The 19,779-nt window shown below is 39.4% G+C and overlaps 1 protein-coding gene across 1 annotated transcript; it reads right to left on the minus strand.

Moving 5' to 3' along the window:
* Positions 1-462: 462 nt before the first annotated feature.
* Positions 463-14,674, minus strand: GALR1 (galanin receptor 1). The gene is made up of 3 exons (XM_071456200.1): positions 12,787-14,674; positions 6,465-6,530; positions 463-3,040 (listed from the first exon to the last, which is right to left on the minus strand). Exons 1-3 carry the CDS (start codon positions 13,486-13,488, stop codon positions 2,723-2,725), a joined length of 1,086 nt encoding a protein of 361 aa, XP_071312301.1. The 5' UTR covers positions 13,489-14,674; the 3' UTR covers positions 463-2,722.
* Between the last annotated feature and the right edge of the window lie 5,105 nt (positions 14,675-19,779).

Genomic DNA, 19,779 nt, shown 5'->3' on the forward strand with positions numbered 1-19,779 from the left:
GTGGGACCTTTCTAACTAGTTGTTGCAGAAGTCCCTTCCCTCCCACTCCCTCATCCTAAAAATTTCAGATAGTATCTCCATTACTATCAAGCACCAAGGTTTAAAATTATGTACAATTAAGGAAAAAAATTCTTCTCCAGATGAAAAAATAAAATCAGCTTGTTATTATAATTTTGTATACAATTATATGTTTGCGTTCCAATTTTTATTCAAAATAATGTAACAGCATTTTTTATTCAAAATAATGTAACAACAATTTTTAAAAATTAAAAGTACGATTTTCAAAACCATGGAATTACCTAGTGTTGTAAATTCAGCTGAAGTTTGATAATGCTTTAATAATTTGAGTGTTTGAGGCGATGAGTATCTCAAAACTCAAGGGAACATCTTTCTAGGCTGTCTCCAAACCTCAATCCCAGCCCAGGAAATTATTTCCTGCATGGATAAACCCTTCTTTTCCAATTGAGAGGTTTTTAAAATATATATTTGTATATACACTTATATTTTTTTGTTCCTAGAAATATCATCAAATGGTCTCTTCACATGAAAGAATGGACACAAACACCATGCATGCAATAGCATGTCTTTGATATTATTTTACTGATTCCAAGCAGACAGTACTGACACATAAACATAGCTATTTTTGTGTGAGCTAGCTCTCAATAGTTGAAGTTCCACCACTCTGAATTATTATTTTTCTAAAGCAAGTCTGTAGAGGAAAAGGAATCTGAAAGAGCATCTGGCCAACACCATTTGGCATCTTTAAGGACCAGGAGAAGGTTTCAGGATTCTCAGCAGTTTTACACACAATACCAAACCTGGAGGAGTGGTGGGCATTCTGGAGAGCAGGCATACCCTTCAAAGGGCCCTTGGTAAGCTGGAAACATGGAGGAAACAGCTATCAAATGCATGAAGATACAGAAAGCCAAAAGCCAAGTCCTGACACTTGGACTGGGACTCAATGCCAATCTGTAGAAAAGGACTCGAGGGCTTGTAATTAAATAAAAGTCAGCAGTGTACCCTTGCAGCCATAAATTATAAAAATATTGGGCTGTATTAGCAAGAACCAGCCAATGGGTCAAGACAAGCAATTACCCTGCTCAGTGCTTGTGAGGCCACATCTGGAACACACTCCTCAGTTTTGAACACCTCAGGTCATGAGAGGGATGGATACACTGGAGGAAGGGCAGTGGAAGGCCACTGATCCAGCCAGGGACCTGAGGAGAGGCTCAGATCAGCACATGATTCCAGAAGGGAAGGCTGAGGGGAAATTCAATGGCCATCTTAAAATTACACATTAGTCAGTTAGAGAAAAGACTTCAGTACACGGTGAAAGGGAAGAAAGCAGTGGTCACAAGATACCTCAAGGGAAATCCCAGCTGTGGATAAGGAAAAATATTTCAGTGAGGGTGATTAGGCACTAGCACAGGTTGCTCCAAATATATTGTTGGATTGCCATCCTTAGAAATTTTCAGATTTTGCCTAGTCAGGGAAGTGATACAACTGAGGGTATCCCTGCCTTGACAGGATGTCCAGAGGTGCCTTTAATTTGATTTGCTCTATGGGTCTATGGGTCATTAATAAAAATAGGTAAAATCATGTCTTACTCCAGCTAAAGGAATGCTTTTAAAGGAGTAAGTGTTTTTCCATTACTTCTTTAGCGATTTACCACCTAAAGACATTTTAAATAAAGTTATAAAATTGTGGAAACAACTAATTTTATCTAAGAATTTGCAGAATTGTACCCTTTACCTTATGCACTTTGCATTAATATAAATGCCACCTTCTTTATATTTCCAGTTTAAAACTGCATGATATCAAGCTCCACCTACGACTTTTAAGGGAATGCTACCTTTAGGTCCTTAAGCATTGTCTAGATCTTCTTTATGAAACATAATAATTTAAAACATATGTATACATTGCACTTTTAAAACTGCATCTCCATCTCAAAGCCTATGAAATTAAGAAACACACATATACATGCATATGCAGCACATGAAGAAAAGCTTCCCTCAGTTAGACACAAATTCTCATTTTGGTACAATTACACACAGGCCATAAAAAATCCCTATATAGTGTACACAAAAGTTCTGTGCATACAGTAAGGCAGCCAAATGAAGTGGAAAAACAATCCTTACTCAGTAAGACATATTAAAACCAGCTAAACAGATAGAAATAGCATTTCCTCTCTAAAGCAATTGCCTCAAGTTGTACACAACTTATTCCAACTCCAAATCAGAGCCCAGGTTTACTTTACTTAAAAAGAAAAAAGGCATTGTTAAAACAATCTGAAGAGAAAACAAAAGCTCTCCTCTTTGAAATCACAGCAGTCCAGTATTTATTGTCTGTAGGACAGGAAATGTATCCATTTTTCACTTTCACAGAGTAAGATGTCACAAAGTTACCTGACCACATCAACATCTTCTTGTACCTTTGTATGATTAGAGAGTAAGAATACAGACATATCATTTCAACATTTTTTTTCTCAAATATCTATGAAAGTCCAAGAGCTTTATTTGACAAAGCTATCTAAGATGCAAAGGATCAGCCCAGGTTACTTTCATATGAGTTTCACAAACTTTGGTTACAACTGAAACTTCAGTACATTAAATACCAATTAGCTTTATCGAGATAAACCCAGGATAAAGCTCATTGTGCTTTTTCTTTTTCTTGGTATTTAGTTTACATAAAGGAAGAGCCAACATACAGGGCTTCTCAACATTCACACATGGGTACAGTTGGTAGAGGGTGGTGTATCTATCCGACTTTTATTTTCCTTAGCATCATTCAGAAGTGACTCATTACCAATCTGGCATTTGAAGACTTGCTTGTAGGCCTTCCTAAAATTTTCAGATAGAAATGCATATATGATTGGGTTCACAGAAGAATTGCTGTAAGCCAGGCAGTGTGCAGTTACCCTGAAGAGAAAGGAGGCTTGAGTCAGTGGGAAAACTCCAAATTCAGCCCAGAGATGGATCACGTGATGAGGCAGCCAGGAGATGCCAAAAACCACTACCACCACCAACACAGTCTGTGCTGTCTGAGACAAGGAAAGGAAAACACATATGTCTGATGAGCACTCAAAGAATCAGCCTGAAACCTACTTCAAAACTCCTATTTGGATGAAAAAAAAGAAAGAAACCACAACAAAAAGTATACTGAGAGGGAACACACTGCAATATTTGTTACTGATTTCACCCCATTATTTATATGGGCTTTATTTTGCACAATAAATTACCACAAGGAGAACCCCAGCCTTGGAAAATGTCATAGTAAACAGCAAATGCACAACTTTCCTCCAAGGTGAAGAATGACGTTCCTAACTCCCTACACAAAAGCTTAGCCTTTTCTGAAGTGCACCTAAGCCTGCTGTAAAATAATGACAACAGGGGTCTTTGGGAAATCTCATCCAGATCCAATGAATTTTAGTACCATGCACAATAATTTCTGATTAAAATTTCAAGAGAGATCTATTATGCATGAAGGCAGCTGGTGGAAAAGCTTAGAGCTTGCTCAAGTGCTTACAGACTTTTTGGAAGTGTCTCCTTTAAACACAGAATTTCCACAGAGTCATACAACAACATTCTGGGATACAACTAGTGGAAAAAAAAAAAAAAGGGCTTGAAATTTCTGATAATTGCACATTATCAAAACCAATCTGGAAGTTAAAGTTCACCACCCAACACACTAAATTAAAAAATGGAACATAAAATATCCTCAGTGCTGCTTCCACACTCCACTTCTACCATCTATGAGAGGACCATCAATTTCACTAGACCCATTCTAAGCTCCAGAATGAGTTGGTAGGGACCATTCAGGTGCTGCAGGTGTTCTGTCAGGGCACAATGGAATTTGACTCTCAATATTTTCTTTAGCTTTTACTTACTTCAGAAACAGCAGTTAGTGCTTTGCAGTGGCCTAATTAATATCTATTCCTCTACCAAGTACCTCTTTCAACTAAGTAAGTCTCCAAATAAAAGTCTAATAATAATTCCAAAGCATATTATGTCATGAGCCATTATAATTTCTATAGTAACATTTTATAACATAATTTTTCTGATAACTTCTTCGCATGCAAAACTAACCCGGGGTCACAGAGTGATAAATATTGCAGCATAGAAAATATGTAGATTTCTTGCTAGTTTATTGAACTTGGTCTATACTTCTTGAACTGATTAATGCTCACTAATAATTAAGACTGACCTAACTAATCAGAACATGAGTTAGCTTAGAAAAACTTATGTAAAAAACATTTTGATTTCTGTGGCAACAGGCCAAAATGACTTATAACAGATGCTGTTGTTGGTCAGTATAATCTCACAATAGAAACTAAAGGACATTAAATCTGCAGTTAATATAACATGTTTAGTCTAAAGCAAGCATCTGTTTTCATAAGCCATTCCTCTGCTTAGCCCTATGGAGTTTAAATCAGTTGCCACTCAAACAGCCACAGAGATATCTTCTTTTTCAGGTTTTATCAGGAGACTGTTCTAACAAGACTGCATAAATTAAGAGCAGTTTATTCTCTAATTGATGTGTTCAATGGGTTAATATTCCAAGTAAAAATAAATTTTAAGGATACCACATGTACAATTACTTCAAAAGAGGCATTTACTTCAGTTTGCTCAAAATTCTGAAAAAAAATTAACCAGGAAAATCACTGACATTCAATAGTCTATAGATGCATCTGAAAGCAGAGGGTGACAATGTGTCTCTTTTAACTGTTACTAAAGGTATTTCATCTCTGCAGAAAAAGCAATTTTGTGTTAGGAAATCTCACAACATCTGCTTTATCCCAATATTCCTTTTAAGCCTAACTTCAGAGCTCACTTTTCCAAAATCATCCCTTTGTCTTGCAAGCAAAGTATCACTAAAGACCAGCTCGTTTTTACTTACTGGGAGCTTGCTTAGGGTATCTCATTAGCAAATAAAACCCACCTGAAATATATGACATTAATATTGATGCTTTGTGACCAAAACCCATGAAAAATAGAATTTAGGCAAATTAATATTTTTCATTATTTTTTTCCTCACATGCAGTAAATTTATTTTAAGATTCTGCTATTAGAATGTTCCTAAATGTTTGACTAAAGCTAAAAATGTATAATTTCATCTGAAATGCATTCTTCACAAGACAGTAGAAGGAAAAGAAGAAAGACATGGTAACTAGAGAGAATACTAACACACTAATGAAGACTAAGTCACTTTGAAAAACATGAGTTAGGCTTTCGGTTTAGAAACTCATCTTCTAAGGCAAAAAAATATCTGGATTGCTTTTTGCGTTTTTTTTCTCTTTGGCCACTGTAACCTGATACATTCAAGAAGTCTTGATCATATCTGAAATGCTTTATCCTGAAGCTATGAAAGTTAATCCCTAGTCAGATCTGCAATTTTTGAGAGTTAGTGGTTAGAGGAAATGCAGAGAGATTTCCAGTTTGAGAAGAATTTAGATGAGAGATGGCAAAGTACAAAATGTCTTGAAAACTATACCTTTGGCCTTGACAACATTAAATGCAAAAGTATATATGTTAAGTATTTTTAAGTATTTTACTGAGACAGGGCCATAATGCTTTTAATTCTAGGAATCAAAATCTATTGAGTAGGATATTTTTCAAAAAAATAGAGAATGCATAAATGAGAGAGTACTTATTCCCTGTTGAGTCCATGTATATCTCATTTACATTGCAGGCACTCTCCATGCCCATATGAAAATAGTGATCAGATCAAATGAAGAGCTATAGCTTAAGGGGTTTTTCTTCCACATCCATAAAATGAGAAGTTAGTCAAATGATCACTGTGGTCAAATCTGCTCAAAAATCACAACCACATTATAACTGACAAATTCTCTGTTTAAATGCATCTTTCAAATATTGTTCTAAATCATGAAGCTTATATTCTTCTTTAAAGACCTTTCATGATTCTATTTGTATCCAGTACATAACTCATGTCTTGAATGTAAGAGAAGAAAACATTATGTGGAAAATCAATAGAAGAATTGGAGAATCACTAAAAGTCTCTTATTAGACTCCTTGGGAAGGACACTAAATTTCATTTTAAAGGTCCTTCATACAACCTAGGAATCATTCACTAAAACATTACAAAATCAGCCAGTTAAAAAAAGAAAATTAAAAATCCCATGATTTACAAGTCAGGGGAAAATGTCAGTGAGAAAAAAAAAAGAAAAAAAAATTAACACAAAAGACAGGTTGTCTCCCTGTTCCTAAATTTCAGATGCTCTGAAGTTCCAGATATGAGGATCTCAGGTAATGGCTTGATGCAATGTGATGGAAAACCTGGATCAGAAAAGATTCTGATCTGCTAAGTTCAGAGGGACACTGAACATTTAATTAAATACTTCATTTTAATTTCTTCTCTCTGTTAGATCTTTAGCAACAAGTACCAAATTAGCTTAGCCATAAAACTAAAATACATACAAATGAGTATTTGCAGTGAATGCAACATACCTTTTTCTTGGATGCTTCTGACTTCTTTGACATGTTTTTTAACTTCTTATGCAGATGATTAAGAACCTGAAAAGATTAATTTGCATCTCTTTATCAAATTTCCCCAATTCGTATTCAAACAAAATTCAAACCTGTGTATCTTAGAGTACTCTTGTGCTCTCCACAACTGCATGATTCACTAACAGACATCACTGAACCAGCTTACACATTTCAAACGTGCACAGTAGGAAAATCAAAAGAATTACATATGTGAGCCCATGTGAACGAACAAAAACAAAGCAGACCAGAACTAAATTCTTACTAAAATATTCAAATGTATTACATAACAAAGACATATCACAAATTAACAAGGAAATGGATGGAAATCTATCTTGTACATAGAATTAGCAATCTCTCTTCTTCCATAAAAAGTCAAAAGACTTGGTTTAGAATGACCTTTAGTGTGTGTAACATAAGAAAAGTGTATGTTTTGAGTCAGAGCTTTTCTGAGTCACCTGTATAATTTGTTTCCTTCAGATGGATGCTTGATTAGTATAATCAAGATGCTGGCACTATTTGATCTTTGAAAGAAGCTTAGGTTTTCAAGAATAATTTATACTAAAATGGAAGATGACACATGAGGCATGACACATGAGGCATGACTTTTCACAACAATGTGATGATACTCACCATGCATCTTTCAGAACCCAATTTTGAAAATACATCACTAAAAGGCTCATCGTCCAAGAGCAGGGTCCAAATTTTAATAAAATTATTTGCACATAAGGTCTTGCATAGAGGATGCAGAGATCTTGGGTTGGGGAAAAGGGTCCAAATTCAGATTCTTTCATATCATCTGGTGACATTTTCTCTGTGTTCTTTGGGTTGCACAGCTAACCACTATTAGGACAGACATCAGTCAAGATGATCTAGAGACTTTGGCATTTGAATTTTATAGACACACATATTAATTTAAAAGAAGTAAGATGGTATTTATGAATATCCAGAGTGCATCAGCAGACTTATTTTTTAGGTATCTACTCTTAGATACCAGAGAAACACCAACAACAATTAAAAAAAAAAAGAAATTACTTATAACCACTAAATATTGTAAGTGCAGTTCATTTGTGCAGCCTGTGTACTGGCCTTTGGCTCACCCTGCGTGCACTTCCTATTTGGAAACACTATCCAGGCCACTTCTGGGGGATAACCTGAGCTAAGAAAAAGCAGGAGAAAAATAAATGGGCTTTCCCTGGGAAAGTCCCATTTTGACTTCATTTCTTTCTTCTTCAGTATGAAGCAGACCCAAAGGAAAGGACAGAATCCCAGAAGAAGACAGAACAGGGAGATGACTGTCTCGCACACAGACATTTTATTCACCTCCAATCACCCTGTAGAGACCAGCTGAATTGCTGAGTCTGTCAGTGAAAAACATAAAACTGAAAAAAAAAGGCATGGGAGGAATGCAATTAAGTCCATGTCCCATCAATGCTGCTTCATCTATCATACCCCCCTTCACATAACTTATAGTGATGGGCTGTTTCTGCTGGACCTTTGCAAGTCCCATCATGTGCCACTCAGGGATTGTCCTTCACAGCCCAAAACTAAAGTCAGATAAACTCTTCGCAGAGATCAGAACTGCAAAATAGTTTTTAAAGTAACAAACATTTTTTTCTTCTGTTCTGAAACTTTTAGCCCAAAGTTTTGCATTGTATCTCTCTCCAGTTCAAAGAAAGATGCAGGAGACCAAACAGGTAAATTGCATGTTTGAGGGGGGTGGGAGGTGATGGAGGAGGGTTTTGTTGTCAATTTGGATTATAACCTTCAAATGAATCTTATCAGCTTCCCTCTTTCTGATTGCATACACATTTCATAAAATAAGTATTTGCAGTGAAAACATATTGGCATAGTATTGTACCAGATGGCATGAAAAGTAGCAGCAAGAGAAATAGGCAAAATGCAATTACTTATCAACAGCAGTGGAACAGCTCTCAAAGACCTACAGAGACTGCCATGGAGTATTAAAAAAGAGCCATGTTTATGCACAAACACTACATGGCAAATCTAAGACACTCTCCACTATCCTGTTCAAATTGCCTCTTCTCTGGGCCAATGAATAATCAATTTTTCCTCTAACAGCCTGAATAATTCTACAATGTGCCTCTTACTATTTTCATCTCCAGCTTTCCTGTACCTGCTTTTCAGAGATCAGCTTCCCTCTTTTCTGGAGATGAGGGTGGGGTGCTGTGGTAAGAAAATTATGTTGTTGTGTAAGAGACTATAAGGAGACTTGTAGGATCTAGTCTGGTACAGACTGTGGCCAAGATACCACTCATGACATCCACCCACCCACCTTCCTTCCTTCCGTCCTTCCTTCCTTCCTTCCTGCCTTCCTTCCTGCCTTCCTCTTTCTCTTTTTAAAGTATTTTTTAAATTATTCTTTTTTCCCATTGTTTCAGAAACTACATTCAAGATGTCTTGAGAGCCCTGACTGAAGACTTTGACCAAATCAAGTTGAGAGAGATTTTTCTAATACAGGAGTGAAGAAAGTAACTTCAACTACCTGCGCCTATTCACAGAAGTCTACCAAACATTATGAAAGTTTGAAGTCTACAGTGTTAAAAACCATGTTTGCTGTCTGGCATTCCACTGACCACACCCTCATTATCAGCCACTGAAAATCATGCAGAAGGAAAGCCTGCACAAGGTCACTGTCAAGTAAGAATGAACTTCTTGGTTTACAGATAATGTAAGCATTACATTCTGAACCACCTTTGTAGTATGAACCTGATTGAAATTCAAGTGTTATTGCCTGCAATCCATGTTTTAAAGTAATGTCACTACTTCTATTGTCATCCTATTCTTCATCCTCCTTCAATTAAGAGTGTGTTACTAACGTGTCATAGCTTTTATTTTTCTCTTTCAGTGAAGTTTAATAAACTTTTCCCCTTGCTGCTCAGCAAAATTTAGGATTTAATATCCAAAGCCAGATAAGCTTGTATTTTATGTTGAGGCGGTTACTTTTTATAGCTTAGTTTTAACCAAGTCTGTAAATCATACATGACATGAATTCAGAATGTTCAGAATGATAGATAACAATGGAAACATTCTTAAGGCAAGACATATTTGTTTTAAAGAAAGCTTTTAACATTATGCATCTATAAAAGGAAATGTTTGTTAATAACTATAGGTGTCCAACCTAAAGGTTTGATTGAAAGAGGCCTGACTTACAAGGAGTGAATCCTTGAAAAATGGAGGTACCCAAAATTAGTTGTAAGATTGCACAACTCTGGCAGATGTCAACTGTTAGAAGCTGCCTGGGAATCATTTATCACTTTAGCCTTTAAGGAGATATTAGTGAGCAAATGTTGTGGCACTGTTATGAAACACATACAAAAAGTCAGCATTACAAAAATACAGCAAGTAAAAAGATAAGCAATAAAAGAGTCAGAACACAAGGTAAGTACACAGTGCTGAGACTCAGCTGATCACTACATAATCACTGCTCCTCCCTCTGACGTAGTAACCTTCTTTCAAGAGTACTTCTCTGAGGAAAGAGAGAGAACATAGAATTAGCAATCTCTCTTCTTCCATAAAAAGTCAAAGACTTGATTTAGAATGACCTTTAATGTGTGTAACATAAGTGCATGTGTTCTATGGATTTGTGACTTTTTCACGGTGTTCCCAAAAAGATGTATCTTCCCTGTACATCAGTAAGACCTCTCCTTTTATGGCTTGTCTGGTGTTTAACAGCTGAATGCAAACCGACTCCTTAAAAGAGAGAGGATAATGGAGACTCTCCACCTTCTTCCTTGTCTGCTGTTTTCACAAAACTAGGGAAGTATCCTTAATTTTCACTGCTCTATCAAACATTTGCATTAAAACTGAACTAATGTTACTTGGAAGAAAGAAAAGAGGTAGCTGTACACACAAGACAGAGCATGATCTCATAAATCTCTGCCTGAAGAGCATGTATCACCATGAGATATTTTGGGAGGACACTGCTTCCAAATACCTGGCACTACTTCAGCACTTTGTACATTGTAATAGCATTGTTATCCATGGGAAAAATACAAATCTCTGCTAACACTATATAAATGTGAAATGAGAGAGAAAAAGAACTTGGCTCCCTATTAGAGTGCCTAAAAAATGAGACTTTCAAAACTGAAAGTTCAATTGCAATTAGTTTATGAAAGAGGCAGAACTGCCTTAAAGGAGTCTGGAAAAGGCAATATATTCAAATCGAGAAATAAGTGTCATTTGTCTTAATTTACTGCAGCAGAAGATTGCGTTATCTCCCTGATCCACAGTTCATGAAAACCAGTGAAGTCCATAAGAAACTAATGCAGAGATTAATGTCTCCTAATGTCTACAGGCTGAGGGAGCTGGGGTTGCTCAGCCTGAGAAGGCACTCCCTGTCCCAAAATATTGCAGTTGGAGGTTTGTCAGTGGCTCCTAAAGAGGGCAGGAGTGAGTCTTTAGCTGCAGGGTACAAATACCTTCGATAGCTCTGTACAAATCACGGCACTTTTCAGCCTGTAAACTGATGGGAATACCAGCTATCTCCTAGCTATCTTCTAAAATTCACCCCTTCGGGTCAGCTCCTCCAGCCAGACTGCGAGGCAAGCAGGATCACACACATAGGCTCAAAACACATCACAAAGCCAGAGTGAGACCCGAGCCTGGCAATAGTTTAAGCACACAATTCTATTGTAATTTCAAGTGGCCTTGATTTTATTAACTTGTTCTTGGGCATATTTTTCACATAGAGTTGCTTTTGTTGGCTTGGAGGGTTTTTTTTGGTTTTTTTTTTTTAAACTACCTATTAATACTAATATTGAGAGATTTACTTCTGTAGAGGTGCTTTGTAATGACAGAGTGTGTTTTATTTACTATCCAGATATTCTGGTAAAGCATATTTGCTTATTTCATGCCTACACTGTACAGGACTATGCTAATTTTGAAAGATTTCTTTTTAATCTTCTCTCATATAATTAGACTTCAAAGGCCATTTATGCTGAAACAGAAGATACTTTGGCTCTGAAAAAGGGAAGAATTAGTAGCTGAAAGCCCTCTGTGCACACATTCTGTAGTGTTCTCCCTGCAACGTGTAATACTTTCCTCAAACTGACAATCTATCACTACAGCTCAGTCATATTCACCACAGTAGATGAAATACCAGTGTATTCATTCAGGGAAAGCAGGATTTGGTTTATGTATGAAAACTTGTGTTTCTGCTTCATTTGCCAGGTTGCATTTTTTCCACTATGAACAGCCATTTAGAAATGTTGTCCTTTGCGTTCTGCATGCCTTGGTTTCATCAGTGTTGGACAATGTTACAGCCTCAATTTGCACATCACAATTAAGCTGATGTAATATATATGAAACTGAGCAGAACATAAAATTACTTGTTCAAATTAAATACTTCAGGTACATCTATTGAACTTGCCAGTAGAAGAACTGAATTAAGCAGTCGGTATTTGCAAGAGCCATCCTATCCTCTCAAATGTAAATCACTGCCTAAGGAGAAATCCTGCAACTGAAGGCAGCTGGCACAGAAACAGCAAGATACCAGCAGGTAGCAACTGGTGCTCCAGGTCCTGTTCAGCAGCAAGCAGAGGATCGTATGCTGAAGGCTGCAATTATTACTCCAGAAAAATGTGACAATTTGCTTAAGCAGAAATGTCCTTAAATACCCATATTCAGGCACCCTTAACTATTGCTTTTTCCTGCCTGGGTTCTCCTGCCCTGCTCCCTGGAACCACCTGCCTTTGCCGAAGTCAGAGGTAACTCCCTCGTCGACTTCAACTGAGGCAAGACATGGCACCACAGGGACCAGGCAGCATAAAGCACATTTTACTCTTAACACCAAACAGATAATTTTTGTCACTTTCAAGTCCACTGTACATTTTAAAGAACCACAATGCTTCATCTGAAGTATGAACAACTTGTTGCTTTGTTGTACTTTATTGAGTAAAACTCCTCACACAGCACTACAAGAAATTAAGAGTTATGGTGATGGAGAAAGCAGCAGAGCACGGGGCTTCTTAGCATTCTGCAACAAGGAAATCTGTCAGGGAGACCCCACTAATTGCCAGAACACCCCTCCCCACTCACCCCATGCAATCCCTGTTCTGACCTCTCTGTGATATTGAACATACGTTATCACCCCTCAGACATTCCTCAGCTATAAAACCTGCCCTCTCCCTTTGTGGCACAAACTCACCCCTGCTCCTTTTTCTCCCAACATTGACAAGTCCCTCCACATGCCCAGAAATGACCCTATGGCTCATGGACACCTTTTCCACCACTGTGTCCCTCCCATCATTTACACTTGCCCCACCTTAGCGTAGCAGAAGGAGATGAGCAGCAGCGGGAGCAGATACCCGAAGATGAATGTGCAAATCACATAGACCTTCTTGTGGCGTGGGTTGGGCCAGAATTCCCAGCAAAAGGTCTGGTTGCTGGTCTCACGGTGGAAGATGCGCTGGTGGTGAGCCACAGGCGAGGCCATGGCGAAGGAGAGCGCCCAGATGAGCCCCACACCCAGCATCGCATTCCGGGGGACGCGCAAGGCTGAGGAGCGTCGGGAGTGCACGATGGCCACGTACCGGTCCACAGACATGGCCGAGAGCGTGAAGATGCTCACCAGCATGGAGATGGTGAAGAAGTAGTGGATGAACTTGCAGATGAAGGCTCCCAGCACCCAGGTGGGGAGCACATAGACCGTGGACTGGAAGGGGATGCAGAAGAGCAGGTAGGCCAGGTCGGCGATGCTCAGGTTGAGGATGAAGATGTTGGTGGTGCTTCGGCGCTTGCCTGGCTTGCTCCTCGCCAGCACCGTGATCACCAGGGTGTTGCCCAGCACCCCCAGGGTGAAGATTAAACCGAAGACGATCAAGGTGATGAAGTTCTCGATGCCGATGCCGAAGAGGGGCTTCCCCTCCGCCTCCGGCAGCCCGGACAGGTTGAACTCCCCGCGGGGCGTCTCTGCCGCGGCTCGGGACAGGTTGAGGGGCGCCGCGGCGGGCTCTCCTGGCTCCATCCTTCCCTTGCGCGCCGTGCAAACTTCCCGGCACCTGGGACCGCGGCGAGCCCGGGGCAGCCGCCCCACCAGCGGCGGGCAGGGAAGGGCGGAGGCGCCGCCGCGCTGGGCGCAGCCTGCGCTGCCGGGAGCGGAGCCGGCGCGGCAGCCCCGCCGCCCTCCGCAGCCGCGGTCCGCCCGCCTCTGCCCCGGGCCTGGGCCCGCCGCCCCCGCCGCCGGGGAGGCGCTCCGGCCGCGCCCGCCCCGCCCGCGGAGCTTCCGCGCCTCTGCGCTGCTTCGGGAGACTGAGCTCCCCGGGAACGTGTCCTCGGAGAAAGGGGAGGTGGGGTTTTCTTGCCCTCTTTATTTCCCCCCGCCTTTTCTTCCCACCCTTCGGCTTGTAGGTGTTCCCCCACCCAGGGCGGCAGCCGGAATCCCGGTCTTCTCCCCGGAAAACTTCTCTCCGCTCGGTGCCGCCGCTCCCAGGGAGGCTCGGGAACCGTGTCCCCCAGCAGGGCTAGGCGGCGCTCGGCTGGTCCGGCCGGGCATCAATGAACTCGCTTGGACAGACAGAAATGATGAAGCGCCCGCGTGAACCCACCTCAACAGGTAGTCGGCAGCAGGAATTTCTCCCGACGAAGCGCCCCCTGTGCTCACTCTTCTCACCTCCTTCACAGGTTTCCTTCATCAATCACCGAGTGTCTCAAATGACAAAAGGCAGCAGACATTGTCACGCCTTCCTATTAAAAAAACTACCAAAACCAACAAACCAAAAACCACACACATAAAGCAAAAGAATTGGAATAGGAAGTCTAGCCGCTTTTCACTGCCAAATCACGACGTTCAGGATCTCCGCCGCGGCAGGAGCGCATCCGTGCTGGGGGCCCGCGGGCCCCTCGGAGCCGGGCAGCCGCGGGCAGCGCTGCACGGGGCCGGAACGGGAGCTCCTGGAAAGGCAGTCCTTGCAGAACGGGGTTAAACATGAAACTTCCTCCAGCACACGGATGCGAGTTCGTGAGAATATTCTCACCGGCGCATACACCTTGTGAAAGAAAGGGATTTGCCTGCGGTTTTGTATCCATTTGTTTCCAAATTACCAGTCAGTGAGCTACAGCTGGCAGCAGCAGTGACCAACAGAGCTGCCCAGATGTGCTGTTGCAGGCAGAGAGCTTTTGTTTGCATGTTTTTCAGTCTGCAGTTTGACAGGGTTTTTTTTCTACCTTTCTTTTTGCTACTTATATTGAAGCATCTCAGCAGCTGCCCATCAGCTGACTGCAAGCCATCGACTTCTGCAGATGTAGATTTTAATTAAACTAATGTATGGTCTGCTCCATTAAGTCTGAAGGAACACATCACAGGAGAGCACAATTCAGTTTATATAGATCTAAGAAACTTCTATTTGGATTGAGCTGGTTTCTACATCTGTTGTAACTAATTTAAGTATTTATAAATATATCAAGCAAAAATAAGCTAGTAGGGATTCCTCAAAGACTTGGGTTTGGAATATTTTGTAATGTGCATTCTTTACAATTTTGTTGACATGTTTGATTACCATGCAAATCTACTAGTCTCTACTTCTGCAAGGGATGTGAGAAAGAACACTGTTAAACATTTCTAGGATACATCAGATATCACACACTTTTTGGAAAGTCTCTGAACATATTATGAAAATGAACAGAAGTCTATAGATTTTCCTAGTGTTGCTGATGCCTGTGTTTGCCTATGAATTCCTTCATGTGGTGAAGGAGATACAAGAAACGCTTTGAATATGACTGATGGTTTGCTTTTGAATCATGTCATGTTGCCAGACACCACTCATTTTCCAGGATGTCTGGAGTGCAGCCCTGGTTTTGATGAAGCTAATGCAATCCTCCATTTGATATGCTGCTGGTCCTCATCACTCACACTTCTGTTTTCTCGCAAAATAATATGTTTTGTACAGAATAGCCTGAAAGGTTAGAACAAAGGATATAACACTTAGCAGAAAAGTAAGCAGGAAAAGTGGGTATAGAAACAAAATCAATTTTAGCGGGAATCAAACTGAAAATCCCATTAGTGATTTGGATGGGAGAGTTGACTATTGGTTTCCTTAGGATATTTAATTGAGGGTTCTGTGGTTCAAGCTTTGATTTTCTGCTACGAATATAAAGTTCCTATACAGTTCCTACAAGGCTACCCTGAGCATTAGGGGGAAAAAACCCCAAGAATACAACTGTATTGTAGCTTTTCTCTCAGACCTGCAGGCATCAGCTTTTACATGAATGAATGAAAGTTCCCACACTGAAAACACCCATGATTGCTGTTAAGATTGTCATAACCAAACAGGTATTGACATGTTAAACCGCCGGTCTTCTTATCTACACTGAGCAAAATTTTCATGCAAAAGAAAGTTGAGATGGAAAAGCTGTTATGAATTCAGTACAAATAAATATATAGTTAAATACAGGAACTAGTTGAAAAACTATGAGGAAAAAAAGTAGTAAAAATACTGCATTGCACTTTAAGAAAATAAATTTCATGTCTTTGCAAAAGAGATCTCTTCAGCATGTGCCTCACACGTTTCCTTGAATCTAGTGTTATTGAATTTATTTTATTGTTTTCCTGAACACTATTCGATGTGAAAAGATAAACTAAAATAGCCTAGGAACTTCAGAAAGAGCAAGAAACAGTGTTCTTCTGTCTGTGGCTAGAATCCACAATCATCTTTATCAGAGAACTCACCTCCAAAAATTTGTTTGGCTCCAAAATTTTCCATTGCAATCAATGGAGAAAATACTAGGAATATCTAAAAGGGATGGGAACCTATGTACCCTGCTAAGTCTAGGCTTTCATATTTACTCCTCAGTGGGTTAATCCAGAGAATATTACCGTAAAAACATACAAGGATGTCCTTCTTTTTGCTCACCCCAATGGCTGGTTATGTTATTTTTATGTTGTTCCAATAATAAAAATATTTGACTTACACTGGTAAAATTTTATCTCAGGAATGAGGATTCCAATGCATTGATTTAAAAACTTAATTACTACTAAGCTCTTTGTTCCTATTTAATGCATATATATAGGTATAATAAACATATAGTGAATATAATGTCAGTAAAATGCATTTATATTTTAAAATGAACATTTTATTACCACCTCGGAAACAATAAAAAAATGCACTTTTTAGCTACTGTCCCACTTTTGATTACATTGAATAACTGAGGCACAAAAACCAGCATCTGATTATACAAATACATACATAGATGTCTGTCTGCATTTTATCATTCCACAAGAATAAAATAATAAGATACACAACTTCTTCAGAGAAGAGTTTTAGTAAAATCCTGTATAAATTCTATTGGGGCCTTTTGGGAGTGTTTTCCGGCTTTTTTCCATAGTGAAGTTGAAGCTGGAGTTGAGGTTCAAGGCTCTCAACTGCACAACAGTATCAGTAAAGAGAAACCATTTAAAGTGTATTTATACTAAAGCATATGAGTAACCCTGACTTTTAGAAATTTTCTGACAGCTTAGTCCTTAGCTCATTGGCCCCTTTTCTTTGCTGCAAAAAAGACTTTCCAGATTTGGTCATGTTTTGTTTATAAAACACAAGACTGAAAACAGGTCTATTTTGAAGACTGACTCTTTTAATATATTTGTGAAACAAGATCAGATGCAACAGTCATGTCCATCATACCCCGTTATTTTTCTTTGTGACAAGTTCCTGGAGTAGAAATTTGCATTTTAAAGGTGGATGTGAACTTCAATTCAAAATTCAAAATAAAAAAGTCCATGATTCATAACCAACCTTTGATTCGCCTTCTATAAAGTTAGTATGTAGAAGTCAAGCATCTATATCATTTATTCCCCTTTTCTCTATATTCTTGGGAATAATGTAACCCTCAAGTCACAGTTGTCACTACATTCAGATTTCCATAGTGGAGAAGTGTCACCAATAAATTGAAGTTTATTGCTTCTTGCTGACATTTAAAAAGAAGTAAACATCTGCCCATATACATTTGAGAGCCATTGTCATTCCATCCCTGAGTCTGTGCTGACTTTTTTGTCCTCCTAGTTCTCTACTCCAGTTCTTAAAAATCAGTTCCAAAAAAATGTTAAAATGCAGGCAATCAAAAATAAATTTGGAGCTAAATTTCCAAAATCCCATTCTATATTTAGTGCTTTCAAGTAATAGGTTTTAGGCTTAAAAATTGTACATAAAAACATGTATCCATTCTTTATTCAACACCCAGAAATTTTCTCTGTAAAAAATGCCAAAAGCTAAACACCGTGGTCTAACAACTTGAACTTGCTTTATAGTTGTTGAAGAGAGTTGCTTGTTTCATTTTCCTTGATTTGTGACAATTACCCCATGGGATGCTTTTTAATGTTGGCAGCAGAAGCAACTTGCCTGTGCATGGAAACACAGCTGTGTTTTGTCTAAAACAGAACCAAGTGTATTTTGGTGAACACTTGTAATACAACATAACACAATAGATCAGGTCTTACTAAACTCAGGAGAATGCAGCAGGTATCCAGGTCATGGGCACAGCAGCTGCAGAAATCTTTTAAATGGAAAATTATTCCACCTTCAAACTGCTTTGTAAAATGTACAACTGACTGGAGTGAGGTCATAGGGCTTATGAAAGACTTAAGTTCTGTAAAATGAGCATGATGTTTCTATATAGGAAAAGTGGAAATACGGGCTCAAGAAGCTACCTTAGGTATGATGTTGGCAAACATCAAAATTATCAGGGCTGAAAGAGGCAGCAGTAGAAAGAAGTAACTTGGACAGCGTGATTCCAGCTGCAGCAGGTGTGTGCTGCTGGCAAAGCAGCCAGGAGTTTGCAGGTTGCTTTGTCTGGGGTCAGCTCCAGGCACAGGCCGAGGCAGAGAACATCTGATGTCAGGGAAAAGGCCAGGACCTCACTGTCCAGCCCTGGAGACCTCGGTCACCAGGGCACTTCTGTGGGCAAAGGGAGAAAGCAGGTGGGCAGTGCACAGTGGATAGAGACAATGGACATCTTTCCCAGCACTTACTGCTACCTCTACACTCTCCTCCATCCTGGAGGAGATGTAGAGGTAATGTGAGTGAATTGCCAATTTCCTAGAGGCACCATGTGGAGATGTACCATGGAAAATGGAATTGCCAATTTCCTAGAGGCACCATGTCAAAAAAAAAAATGTAAATCATAATTTTGATTTTTCTTGGAATATTGACTTTTTTAATATGGATACCTATGTAAGCAGAGATTTATAGTGTGTAGGAGAATGGTAAAATATACCTCTATAGCTGTGCAAAGGCCTTGCAAAGACGTAGTAAAGAAAACCAGGATTTTTGTAGACAAAAACTGCTAGTTCACAATTTCTTTTAATTTTGTATGTCAGACTGTCATCATATCAATTGTGAGTCAGGACACAAAAACCCTAATGCAGATTTAATAGTCTTCATTAGAACTACTATTAGAATTACTATCAGATCCTGTCTGCTTTAAAAGATATATCTTCTATCTTCTAGGCAAATAGCCTGACAAAATTATTTTCAGTTACAAAGTTCTGGGGATGATTAAAAGACTATTTTCCTTTAAAGGTTTGTATGCTGCACATCACTTTACTGCTGTTAGGACTTTGGTTGCATCAGTATTCAAGGAGAGGTAATTAAGATATAGAGATCAAAACCAACAAATTCAGCATAGCAAATTCATTCCATAGTTGCCATAGGTCTCAGCTTCAGGTCTTGCAGAAGCCAATTTCAGCTGCCAGCTCTCTGGGCTTTAGTGAATCTTTTCCCCAGGTCTTGTAATTTTTTGTCCTGACAGAACAGAGACCAGTTTTACTTTCAGATAATTCAGAATTTATTGTAGTGGATGGAGGTAGCTTAAGCTTTGAGCCAGACTTTTCTTTTTTATTGGTTTTAGTAGCTGCCTAAGATGGGGCTTCTGGATTCAGACTCAGTTGTGCAGTGTTTTAATTGCTCTGGGAGAGGGTTTCATTCAGAGTCCAGATCATTAAAGTGATCCTATTTTTCATTTTTCTGACATTTCACGGGAGATGTTATGACTCAGGGTTAATTTGAAGTTCACCAAAATTATATATGTTGTTGCCTTCCCTTCCCTCATCTCTCAAGACTCACTGGGCATGTACAGAGCTCCATGGAAGAGGGTTCTGCTGAAGAAGTTCCTAATCTATCTGCCCCACATCTCCAAAGGCAAACTGAAACCAGAAAGAAGAACAATTAATTTTGTGTAACCAATCTTCACAAATACCTATTTATTATAAAACAACAGCACTGATGGAACTCCCCCACACCTAATGATTTCTCGAGGTCAGGATTGA

This window comes from Agelaius tricolor, unplaced genomic scaffold (genome assembly GCF_023055355.1).
Source record: "Agelaius tricolor isolate 1412-34295 unplaced genomic scaffold, bAgeTri1.0.p SCAF_2, whole genome shotgun sequence".
Lineage (NCBI taxonomy): Eukaryota > Metazoa > Chordata > Aves > Passeriformes > Icteridae > Agelaius > Agelaius tricolor.

Bases quoted from the DNA above. Each gene is read 5' to 3' on its own strand.
- GALR1 (XM_071456200.1), bottom strand. From the start codon at position 13,488: ATGGAGCCAGGAGAGCCCGCCGCGGCGCCCCTCAACCTGTCCCGAGCC. The intron at 6,531-12,786 runs GTGGGGCAAGTG...TAATCTTTTCAG, and splicing joins TCTCCTTCTGCTACGCTAAG to GTTCTTAATCATCTGCATAA. The intron at 3,041-6,464 runs GTATGTTGCATT...TCCTTGTCTCAG, and splicing joins CAGAAGCATCCAAGAAAAAG to ACAGCACAGACTGTGTTGGT.